The sequence below is a fragment of the Pezoporus flaviventris genome, unplaced genomic scaffold (assembly GCF_033815535.1).
Source record: "Pezoporus flaviventris isolate CSIRO_AGI_PZ_B2104156 unplaced genomic scaffold, CSIRO_AGI_Pfla_v1 ptg000113l, whole genome shotgun sequence".
Classification (NCBI taxonomy): domain Eukaryota; kingdom Metazoa; phylum Chordata; class Aves; order Psittaciformes; family Psittacidae; genus Pezoporus; species Pezoporus flaviventris.
Window position 1 is genome coordinate 517,442 of NW_026892661.1, and position 11,407 is coordinate 528,848.

General features: G+C 62.6%; 1 protein-coding gene across 16 annotated transcripts in view; it reads right to left on the bottom strand.

Moving 5' to 3' along the window:
* Positions 1–11,407, bottom strand: part of PHLDB1 (pleckstrin homology like domain family B member 1) — a 72,584-nt gene that overhangs the window by 51,679 nt on the left and 9,498 nt on the right. For 6 of the 16 annotated variants that reach the window (XM_061478091.1, XM_061478098.1, XM_061478097.1 and 3 more), the window contains 20 exons: positions 10,655–10,897; positions 10,445–10,582; positions 10,191–10,328; positions 8,211–8,339; positions 6,924–7,079; positions 6,733–6,843; positions 6,460–6,549; positions 6,051–6,173; positions 5,124–5,261; positions 4,447–4,602; positions 3,875–4,042; positions 3,454–3,570; positions 3,248–3,365; positions 3,004–3,048; positions 2,303–2,594; positions 2,105–2,195; positions 1,877–2,023; positions 1,548–1,767; positions 1,368–1,453; positions 613–842 (listed from right to left, as the gene is read on the bottom strand). In XM_061478091.1, the coding sequence (XP_061334075.1) occupies positions 702–842; positions 1,368–1,453; positions 1,548–1,767; positions 1,877–2,023; positions 2,105–2,195; positions 2,303–2,594; positions 3,004–3,048; positions 3,248–3,365; positions 3,454–3,570; positions 3,875–4,042; positions 4,447–4,602; positions 5,124–5,261; positions 6,051–6,173; positions 6,460–6,549; positions 6,733–6,843; positions 6,924–7,079; positions 8,211–8,339; positions 10,191–10,328; positions 10,445–10,582; positions 10,655–10,897 (2,847 nt within the window). In that variant the 3' untranslated portion in view covers positions 613–701. Of the gene's footprint in view, positions 1–612; positions 843–1,367; positions 1,454–1,547; positions 1,768–1,876; positions 2,024–2,104; positions 2,196–2,302; positions 2,595–3,003; positions 3,049–3,247; positions 3,366–3,453; positions 3,571–3,874; positions 4,043–4,446; positions 4,603–5,123; positions 5,262–6,050; positions 6,174–6,459; positions 6,550–6,732; positions 6,844–6,923; positions 7,080–8,210; positions 8,340–10,190; positions 10,329–10,444; positions 10,583–10,654; positions 10,898–11,407 lie in introns of those variants that run through there. The other 10 variants (XM_061478094.1, XM_061478093.1, XM_061478096.1 and 7 more) reach the window with 10 other exon arrangements.

Consider the following 11,407-nt stretch of genomic DNA (forward strand, 5'->3'; position numbering starts at 1 on the left):
AGCGCGGCGGGGCGGGGCAACGTGAGGCGGGCTGAGGGGCATGCGCGGTGACGTCAGGCGCACCCGTGCGCGCGCAACAGCCTGCCGGTAACGCCCCCTGGCTGCTGAGAGCCCATTCCTCGGGCCCCGCCCCCGGCGCCTGCCCGGGTCCTAGCGCCCGCCCGCCCGCCCGCCGCTTCTCACGGACACCAGGTCTGCAGGACCGCCCCGGGCCCGATCCGGTGCCGCGGCGCCGTGTCCCTGCATCCCGAGGCAGAGCCGCCAGGCCCGAGGAGCACGGCACAGCTTCACCACACGCTTTACGGCATTCCAGGCAGCCCAGCCCGCACTCACTGCACAACCTCGGCACAACACAGGGTCACAAAAGAGTCCCAAGGGGGGATCCAGGTCTGGTCCATCCCGCTGGCATCGTGGCAGCGTCCTCCCAAACCCGGCACCTCCCCGCGGCACAAAGCTCCGGGCACAGGCAGCTCTTTGGCAGCTCTTTATGTTTCAGCACTTTGATAGGTTTCCAATAAATTTGTTTTTAAAAAGTCAACTTAAAAAAGAAAACGACTCCTCTCTTGGCTGAGCAGATGATGCTGGTGGCACCCGACACGGGCGCATGGCCACTGCATGGGCCCCCCAGGACATCCCCGCTGCTTGGGGAGCTCAGGACTCCATCACGCTGGTGGATCCGGGGTGCGCAGCACCCACCACCCTCAGTTCATGAACTGGGTGTACCCCTCTGCCCCGGTGACAATGACGTCCATCCAGATGCGCATGGCCTCGGCCGAGGGGGCCACCATATAGTACAGGCGGTCGTGCGTCTTGACACAGAAGGTGAGCGCAGGGTTGGGGCTCTGTGGAGGAGGAAGAGGATGGTGTCAGTGCTCTGCTTCCTCGGAGCAGCACTGTGCTCCCCTTTCTGCCCCCACAAGGCCCAGCACCGGGCTCCTGCCATCAGCACCGTGGGGAGGAGGTGCCACTGGGGGCCATGGATCATGGATTTAACAGCTTTAAGTGAGAAACGATGGATTTAGATTGGATATTAGGTAGAAGCTCTTCCCTGGGAGGGTGCTGAGGCGCTGGCACAGGGTGCCCAGAGAAGCTGTGGCTGTCCCATCCCCGGCAGTGTTCAAGGCCAGGTTGGACACAGGGGCTTGGAGCAAGCTGCTCCAGTGGAAGGTGTCCCTGCCCGTGGCAGGGGTTGCAACCGAATGGCCTTTAAGGTGCTTTCCAACCCAAACCATTCCAGGATTCTATGATTCTATCACCCTGGGAGCATCACCGGCATGAGCTGCCCCAGTGCCTCCTGTCTGCATGATGGGGGTTCATGCCAGGAGGTCCCCACGGGCATTGAGGCAGCAGCAGTGCCCAGCTCTCACCTTTGCAGCACTGCGGAGGTGGTCGTAGTAAACCTCTTCAATGGCTTGGAAGTAGATGACGCCCTTCAGCTTCGTCTCGTGTTTATCTGCTCGAGAGAGGGAATCGGTGTTGATCACGGTGTGCAGGCGATGACACAGGGAGGGACACAGGAAGGGGCACGGGGCAGCACAGGGACTCACCCACATAGTAGGAGAGGGTGCGCTTCATGCGGTCGAAGACAAACCAGCGCTTCTTCCAAGACTTGATCTTGCCGCCCATCTTGACCAGGTAGCCCTTGCACATCTTCTCTGTGAGGATGACATGGTAGCAGGTGTCCACACTGTGGCCCGAGGACTCGATGTGCAGCCGCAGGTCAAAATCCTCTTTGCGGATGGGGAGGTACCGTGTCAGGGGACGAGCCTGGAAAAGCAGAGCCCTGCAAAGCCTGCCAGTGGGACAAGGACCGTATCCCCTCTGGACACGGGTGGGGAGCAGGGATCCTGCGCTGCAGGTGGCACACACGCCTCACCTGCGAGAAGTGCTTCTCGCGCAGCTTGACCTCCTTCTCCACCAGCTTCTGCCTCCGCGCGGTCTCGTCCTGCAGCCGCCGCTCCAGCTGCTCCCGGCGCCGGCGCTCATCCTCCAGCGCCTGCCGCCGCAGCTCCATCTCCCGCTCCTGCCGGCACACGCAGCCGCTCAGCTCTGAGCACTGGGGCCCTGCACCCTGGCTGGCCGTGGCACCGGTGCCCCTGCTCACCCGGGACTCCATCAGCCGCGACTTCTCCGCATGTGCCTCCTTCAGCATCTTCTCCATCTCCTCGATCTTCCCTCCCTCCATGCCGCTGGCACTGCAAGAGAGCCGCAGCTGCCATCCCAGCACGAAGGAGCTCAAGCCGGCGCTGTGGCCAGCAGAGCAGGCTGTTTCTCCGGCCGTGGCAGCTGGCCCCAGGGTTACCTGGACATGTTGTCGGGTGAGCAGGCAGAGTTGTTGCCGGTGGAGATGCTGGTCTCCATGCTGTCTGAGCTCTCCAGGCTGAGGGTGTCATATGCGTGGTCCAGCTCCTCGGCACGGGGCCCACCGCCATGGGGACGGTGGTGGTGGAGGATGGAGTGATGCACAAGGCGGGGGAAGGCAGTGGGGAAGGGGGGCTGCCCGTGCAGGGCTTCCCACTGGGACTGAGCCTCGGCAGCCGCTTTCTGCTTCAGCTCCGCCAGCCGCCGCTTCTGCTCCTCGATCACCTGCTGACCTGGGCCATGGGAAGACAACCACAACTGAGCACTCCGCACTCAGCGCCGCACCACTGCAGGTGAGGGGATGGCACTGGCAGGAGAAGACACAGCAGGCACTGCTGGAACTGGCAGGGATGGTTGGTGCAGCGGAGAGAGCCTTCACTACTCCCTGCAAGCAACACCTCTCTGGGAGGAGGAAGGGGTCCAGGCAGCCAAGGGGAGCACATGCACCAGGCTGGCAGCAGCAGGCTGGGCAAAGCATTAGCGAGTTGGGAATGCACAAGGCTGTTCCTAAGCGGATGCCTGGAGGCACCTGGGGTCCTGGGCTGATCATGCCCCTCCTGTACACGGCACCCAGTGCCAGCAAACAGCCATGCTGCTGCCTCTGGGCTGCCTGAGGCAGGCCAAGCCACCACACGTCTCTACCTGGTAGCTCGCCCGGCTGCAAGGGCTCTGCTGGGAGCGGCTCGGCTGCAGACACGCCGTCAGGTGGAGGGGTCGGGAGGGAGAGAGGGGGGGGAAGCAAGAGACCGTGAGGGAGGCACCGCATCCCTCCAGAGCACCGCCGCTGCTTCCTCCGGGCTCCCCTCTCCATCGCCCGAGCAGCGGCGGGGAAGCGTGTCCCAAAGCCCCACCACGCCACAGAGCCAGGCGTGGAACCGGCGCTCACCCTTCTGCTGCAGGGCCAGCTGGCGCTTGGTCTCGATGTCCTGCAGCGTGGCCGCCAGGTTATGGGGCAGGCTGCCCGCCGGGCTCAGGGGGCCCTGGACAGGACGGCAGGCGCTGGGCTGTGGGGATGGACAGGGGCTGGCACCGGCTGCGCAGGAGCCCCCATGCCCGGGGCCAAGCAATGCCGGCTCCCCCCGGTGGCAGTACCTTGGGTGAGGGGCTGCGCCCCAGCACGGAGAGGTTGAGCTGCGAGGATGAGGGGGTCCCGCTCTTCATCCGAGTTGTGAGGACACCGGTGTCACCTTCTGTCTTGGCACGATAGACCTGGGCATGGAGACACAAAGGTGAGAGTCATGGGGGGCTGCAAAAGCCCCATGGACAGACGGCTCAGCTGTCACTGGGGCTGAGCATCCCCTCCCCAGATCCTGCCCCTGTGTGGGTGCCACCTTGGCAGAGGTGCAGGCAAGAGGAGGCAGTGGCTGCCTGCCCCAGGCGTACTGCCCGCTGCGGGTCTGTTCTGCCTCTGCCTTGCAATGTGGAACCGGCAGGAATACCCCCATGCTGTCCTGCTCCTGCTGCGGCCAGCAGCCCCAAAACCTGAGCCCCAGCAACAGCGAGCTGGGATTACCTGGAGAGGCTTGAGAGAGAGGTGAGCTTTAGCTGGAAGCGGAGGAGGGGAAGAAGGAGGAGAGACAGAGGAGAAGGAGGTCTCAAAGCCAGCCATGACCTCCTGGTACCACTTCTCTAAATCAAGAGCTGGGAGCCATACAGAGCCCCCCAGCAGCTGCTGCTCCATCTGGAGAGAAACGCCGCATGAGAAAGGACAAAGAGCGAAACGTAGCGAGAGAGACAGACAGACGGACAGAGATAGAGAGGTCAGAGCATCCCTGCTTGCACCTGCACCACCCACAGCATGGCACCTGCACACCCCAAGGACCCTGCACCCTCCCTGGCTGAGTCCTGCAGCTCCAGGACCCCCTTGGCTACTTGTAGTGCCTGCAAGAGCCAATGGAAGTGCCAGGAGGGCACAGAGACACCCTACCCCGCACCGCAGGCTCAGGCAGGTGCAAGGCACCGGGCAGGCAGCTGGAGACAGGCCCCGCTGCCGCTCAGCCTCATCCACAGCTCACCCTGATCCCTGCATCCCCATCACCTCCCAGGGAGGGCGCAGGGGCAGAGGAAGGGAAAAAGGGCACAAACCTCTGCAGAGACGGAAGGAGAAGAGAGAGATGGAGGAGGAGGAGGAGTAATGCAGCCTGAAGGAGATGAAGGAGATGGAGGGGCGCAGGCCAGTGGGGAAGCGGCAACAGGGTGGAGGTGGCCCAGGATGCCTGAGAGCTGCTCAACGGTCACATACTGGGCAGAGAGAAGCAGATTAAACTGGGAGAAGAGGCTCTGAGCAAGGGCAAGCAGGCACAGCGGAATGAGCAGGCGGCTCCAGCCCCTCAAAGAGGGTGCCACGTCCCTGGGAGGCCGGGAGCTGCTGCTGGGCACTGGCTCTGTCCCTGCCTGCTCTGCACCCTCCTCTCCTGGGACTGGAAGCTGGAACTGGGTCAAGCCCAGTTCTGAGGCAAGCAAAGAGCCAGCCTCCCGCCCCGCTGAGCACCCACTCTGCTCCCCAGCCCTGCTGCTGCCACCCCAGCGGGCACAGCCCATCCAGAGCTGCTGAGTAGCGCTCCCACCAAGGAGACTGGGTGACTCCAGCCTGTGCTCCCTGCTCAGCTGCAGCCAGAGAGGCCCCCACAGCCCAAGAGAGCTGGTGGGCTCTGAACACCAGGGCACACGGGGAGGCCACGTGCTCTGCAGCATCCTCATTGCTGCCCGGGATGCAGTGGCAACCCAAGGGAGTGAACCCGAGCATGCTCTGGAGCGGGTACCTCATCAGCTGCAGGAGGTACAGCAAGCAAGAAAGAGCGCTGAGCGGCAGCAGAGGCAGCAGCAGAAGCTTTAGTGTCCAGGCTGGGGCCGTGCGCATTGCTGCAGAACCTGAAAACGTCAGACAGCCTCATGTACTCCTAGAAATCCACAGCGGAGGAGAAGGAGGAGAGTTAGAGCCATGCGCTGGCATCACGGCACCGACTGCAAAGCGGGAGCAAATCTCCCCACATGCACATGCCCCGCCGCCGCCTGCCCAGCCCTCCCTTTCTCTTCCCTTCCCTCCCTTTCTCTTCCCTTCCCTTCCCTTCCCCACTGCTCACCCTGCCTGTGGCTGCCCGAGCAGGGCTGGGTGTCCCAGCTGCCTCGCTCCTGCCTTAGGCACAGCCTTGCTGGGTGAAGGCTGGAGATGGAGCCTGCCCTGACAATGCACCTTCACCCGTTCCCCATCACCCACATCTTGGGGTCCCCAGCCGCAAGCTCTCTCTGGTGCATTAGCACCAGATGAGGCCCCCACCACAGAACTCAGCCTGTTCTAAGCCACTTTAAAATCCACTTCCCTCACCCTTTTTGAACCAAACATGCTAAAGCTGGGGATTTGCTCTTTTTTCTGGCTAGCAGGAACCTAAAGGATGCTCCCAGAAACAGCCCAGCTGCGGGTCAGCAGCGGCAGGGGGGGAGTGCAGGGACGCCTGTGCCACATGGGGTTAAAAACCGAGCATCAGGCTCAGGAGAGCACCTCAGGAGAGTGTTAATGAGCACAGCGGCTCCAGAGCTGAATGAGAAAGGGCCCAGCCGTGCCACCGCAGCCGCTGCTGTGCCGCGGGGATGCCCTGCTGCCCGACGGCGGTGTTAGTGCACCCAAGGGGTCTGGTGGCGGCTCGGCCGAGGAGGGGTAAGCGGGCCGGCACGTGCGGTTAGTCTGTTACCTCGTGTGCCCTGGGGTAGGAGCGGGCGGCAGGAGAAGCTAAGGAGGCAGTTGCAGCCGGCGGGGGGCTCAGGAGCTTAGCTCCCTCCAACAGCTCATAAGGCTCTGAGATATGGAGGGTCTCCTGTTGGAGGTCAAAGATCACATAGGCAAGGCGGGCACGGGCAGCAGCAGAAGCCCTGCTGCAGGCAGGCACAGGGGACTGTGCCATCCTGCCCTTCTCTGCAGCAGCAGATCGGGGGGCACCGGGTCCCCATTCAGAACCACGAGCGGGGCAACAGGGTGACCCACTCCCACCTACAAGTCTTTGGACATGAACTGGAAGGAGTCCCCTGTGCCAGCATGAGCAACAGTGCTTGGGGTGGCAGCAGAGCAGCCCTAGGGACCGTACCTCCAATCTCTCCACTTACCTCTCTGAGAGCTGAAGACATTTTGGGGAAGCTCCTGCCGCCTGTGACGAGCTGGTATCGCCTCTCCAGAGACACGAGCTTCTCCTTCTCCTGAGCACAGGGTGACAGTGAGAGCAGAGGCACCTGATGGCTACCAGCCCAGCACCCCATGCCCGGCCCCCCAAGCTCACCCTGACTGCCAGCACCCCAGGAAGAGCCAGCACAACCTCACCCCCTGCCTCAGGCACCCCTAGGGCCAGGGAGCAGGCATTGACCTGCCAATGGCTGCGTTACCTTCTGCAGGAGCTGCAGGACACTGTTCCTCTCCCTGGCCAGGTGCTCGGCCTCCTGGGCACTCTGCAGCCGGATCTGGGCAGCCTGGGCATCCAGGGCAGCCACCCGCTCCTGGGAGCAGGAATGGGAATGAGCTGGCTGCCGGCGAGCCGTGGGGCACAGCCTGGACCCGCTGCCCTCTCCTTCCCTACCTTCCTGCGGGTGATGCTGCGGTGGCACTCGGCCCGGCTCTGCAGGAGCTGCTGCCCCCGCGCCTCACGCTCCTCCTCGAGGCGGCTCTCCCGCTCCAGCTGCTGGAACTCCAGGTCCTCAAACAGCTTGGCCTCGGTCTCCAGCACCTCCGCCTCCTGCAGACACACAAGGGCACAGTGGGTCACCCCCTCTGGACAGGCATCCCACAGCAAAACCTCCTGACGTGCCCCCACGACCTGCTGGGGCTGGCCAGGGACAGGAACCCATGGCAAAACCTGTCCCCGGTGCCCTGTGCAGGCAGGCAGGCAGCCTTCCCTCCTGCTTGGCACCAGCAACACCAGCTACCTCTACCCAGCTGGAGAAGGTGATGGCGGTGCTGGCCACAGACCAGCTCAGAGCTGTCACCCCCAGGTGACGACGAGCTCGCCATGGCTTTAGGCTAGGTGCCCTCATTGAACCACATCCGGGCCAGCACCGTGCCCTGCCAAGCGGCAAAACACCATACGCTGCCATAACCACCAAAATGCAATCCTGCATCATCAGCTGATGGGCAGCAGAGCCCTAATGGATGAGCACCATGCTGGACAAACAGCATCCTCCCAGCCTTTGAGCACCGACAGCACACGGCAGCACCCAGCTCAGAGTGCAGAAATCACATCAGGCTCGCCATGGGGATGCGCTCCATCCTGCTCTGGGAGCAGGGCACCCCTTGCTCTTGTGGAATGGCATGGCACCACCGGCGTGGTGGCTGCCGAGGGCTCCCACACACTGGGACTAACCCATCACTGTCCCTGCCTGCTGCACATTGGGACCCACATCCAGCATGGGGGTGCCTGCCCTAAGCAGGCTGCAACAAAGAGGGTTCATTGCACAGCAAGGGCTGGGAAAGGTCAGACACTACTGGAAAATACCAGATAATGGGAAAAAATGCTGCAGACCGGCGGTAATGTAAACTGACGGCACCGTGTAAATAAACGCTCTCAGGAAATAGCTGGAAGCTGCGAGATGAGGACCCGGCGGTCCCCGAGTCTCCCCAGCCTGCCCTCCTTTGGGGCAGGACCGGTCCAGAGGAGCACAGCAGCTCCCTGGTGATGCTCTGCCAAGCCAGCACTGCGCCCTGGGCCCGGGCGAGCGGAAGCTTACCAGGACGGCGGAGCCCGGTGCCAGCCACCTCCAGCCCGGGTGTGATGCTCCCCGTGCGGCCCCGGCTGGCGGGGAAGAGCTGGCCTAAGCTGGAGCGGAGGGAGGTGGGCCATGATCCGGGAGGGGTGGGGGGAGACACTGACCCTTCGCATCTGCTCCCGCAACTGCTCCCGCATTGACTCAGGGCACTTATCAAGGTGGCTCTTCGACTCATGGTAAAGCGCCCGGAGTTGCTCTAGCTCCTTCCTTTCAGCATCAACCTTTGCCCTTTCCTGAATCGGGGGAGAACGAGACAAAACAAAAAGTAGAAAAGAAAACAAAAAAAAAAAAAAAAGAGAAGAGAGAAAACACTTCTCAAGTTGGCGCCATGCAGAAGCTGCAGAGTTAGAGAGGGGCTTGGCTGAAGAGGAGGCTCGCAGGGAGGAGCATCACGGCATCTACAGAGGCATCGAGAGAGGAACAGCCATGGGGACCCAGACTGGGCAGTGTTAGAGGGGTTATGGCCAGCCCTCGACCTCAGCCTTGTGTTCACGTGCCAAAAGCCCACTTGTGGGCCATGAAAAGATCAGTGCTGACAGCATGGATAAAGTCATCCTGATCCTGCAGACGGCTGCACCACAGTGGATCACTCTGAATCACCACTAACCAGCTTTGCTACTTGGTGCTCATCATCCGAGATGTTGCCAATTAAAACACAGCAGGTCCCATCTACATCTACTGAGGCTGAGGGACCATGGACCACCCCCATCCGTCAGGAGGAGGGGGCTGCCTGCAGGATGGCAGTGAAGACAGGAGACTGAGGTCCAACCCTGCTATCAGAGATGCTCAGGCTATGTAAAGTTAGTGGCAGACACTTGCTCCTGGACCTGGAAGGAGGGAGAAACATACCCAGCCCTTCCTCCCATAGCCACACGAGCAGTACAATGGAAGCCAGCAACATGGGGCTGGCGTAGGGGATCACCTCCTGCAGGTCTGGCAGCACCATATGGCAGTCAGGCACTGGGAAACACACACCGTGGCAGCACAGACACATGGGGGATCTATGGATGCAGGAGGGCGAGACAGGGGCTGTAGTGTGCCTGGGAGCTCTCAGGCACGCAGAGGTGCTGGCAGACTTGAGAACAGTTAGTGCAGGCTGTGCAGGCTGGTTAGGAAAGCAGTGGTTAGGTCAGCAGGTCAGAGCTGGATTTCCCTATGCTCCTCTCCTAACTCTGCATGAGGCTGCCCCTGCCTAGAGAAGATGCCTGCAAAGGGCTGGAAGACCAAAACAGGACAAAACCACCAAACACCGCATGGGCACTGCTGGCAGGCACCGACGGCAGCTCTGCCCAGCCACGGGCAACCAAACAGCACCTACAGACACGGTGCCAGCCAGACCCCTACAGACATCAGCACCGCATCACGGCAGCTCCCAGCTGCCAGCAGGAGCCAGGCAAACAGAACAGCTCACCCCGGGCTGTGCCATGCTGCCAGCAAGGCTGCAGGATGGCTGCAACCAGTAGCCAGGTCAAGCGGCAATGGTGCCTTCAGGCCGGCCTGGAGATCACAGCAGCAACTGCACCAAAGATGCCAAAACCACTCGAGGGGAAGGGGGCCAGGACCCCTCCCCAGCCACTGAGCCAAGGGGAACACCTGCCGCGATTTCCTGCCCACCTCCAGTGAGCCGAACCCTACAGCAGCAGCCACCGTCACACATGAAGATGCCCCAGTGGGCAACACACTGGGGGAACTGGCCACAAGACAGAGCCCATCACAAGGGCAGGGAATTGGGAGCACTGAGGACCCCACTCCACATCAGCGATGCCGACTGCAGGCAGTGGGTGTCCAGGAAAGCCTCACACCACAAAACCTCCCTGTGAGACCCCTCTGGTGTGACAGAGGGTGGCGGAAATGCAGCCCAAGTGCCAGCCCTGCCCTCCTCTGGCAGCACTGTTGGACCTGACCCAGGCAGACAGCAACAGATCCCCCCCAGGATGTGAACCCAGAGTGGATGTTCCTCAATGCCCCTGCAAAGCCCAGGGACAGTAGAACATGTCCAGATGAGAACACTGCAGCACGGAGGAGGACCACAGCACCACTGCAAGCACTGAGGAGGGCACGACACAGCCTGACACAGGGCTCACCTTGTCCCGCTCCTTCCGGATGCTGGCATCCAGGCTGGAGAGCTTCTCCTGCAGCTGCTGCACTGCCTCCTGCTCCTGCCGCAGCCGTGCCGCCTCTGACTCACGCTCGCCCTGCAGCAGCGCCCGCTCCATCTCTGCCTGGATGGGCATGGCCACATCAGGATGGCTGCCCCGGCCAGGTCCAGCTCTGCCCATGGCACTGGGTGCTGGCCAGTGAGCAGCGGGGTACCCAACAGGGCTCCCCATCCCCTCACCTCTCGCGACACCTCCTGCAGCTGCTGCTCCAGCTCCTTGACGCGGCCCTTGAGCTGGTCCAGGCGGCCGAGCACGCTGGCACGCTCCTCCTCCAGCCGCTGTGCCTCCTTGGCCCGGGGGCCCGCCAGCTCCTCGTGCTGCAGAGAGGGCAGGTTAGCACGGTGCAGCACAGCATGGTGCGGCATGGCACGGCACAACCATGCCCTCACCTCGTGGTGGGTGCTCTCGGTGCTGCTGCACTCCTCCTTCAGGTTCTCCTCATCCGACCTCTCCAAGCTCTCCCTCTGCCGCAGCTCCTCAGCAGCACGGCCCAGAGCCACAGCACCCCTGGGCGCCCGCCGGCCAGCATCCACGTCACCAGCCAGGAGCCGGTGCACGTCACCCGGCTCGGTGCTGTCTGTCTTGGTGTACTCAGCGCAGAGGTTCAGGATGGTCTCCAGGCGCTGCCGCTCCTGCAGGGAAGAACGGTCAGCGTGGTGCGCATCCCGGCACGGCCACTGGCAGAGCCCGATAGCAGTCGCCGGGATGTGGGCTTGCTCCTTGCCCTGCCCACATGCTGGGCTGGGCTGGGGACATTGCAAAGCCCAACACAGCCCACCGCCAGGCACACGATGCAGCAGGAGCTGGGGACAGACTAATTCCAGGCAGCAGTGGTGGCTGCCGAGCACCTCCGCTATTTCCAGGCAGTGAGTCAGGCCGCCCGCGCCGGCGTGAGTCAGGGCTGAGCCAACAGGGCTCCAGCACGGCCCCGGCTCCAGCAGATGCACAGGGCAAACCCCACCCAGGCAGCTGCAGGCGCTATAAAAACTCCATCTACCCTAAATATAGATGTGATGCCCACAAAGCCACGGCACCGTCGCTGACAGACACGGCACTGGTGGGGCAGGAGGAGACGTGAATGGCTTTGCAAAGGCAGGAGTGCCACAATTTCAGATGCAGCCCCACGGAGCCATGGGACCGAC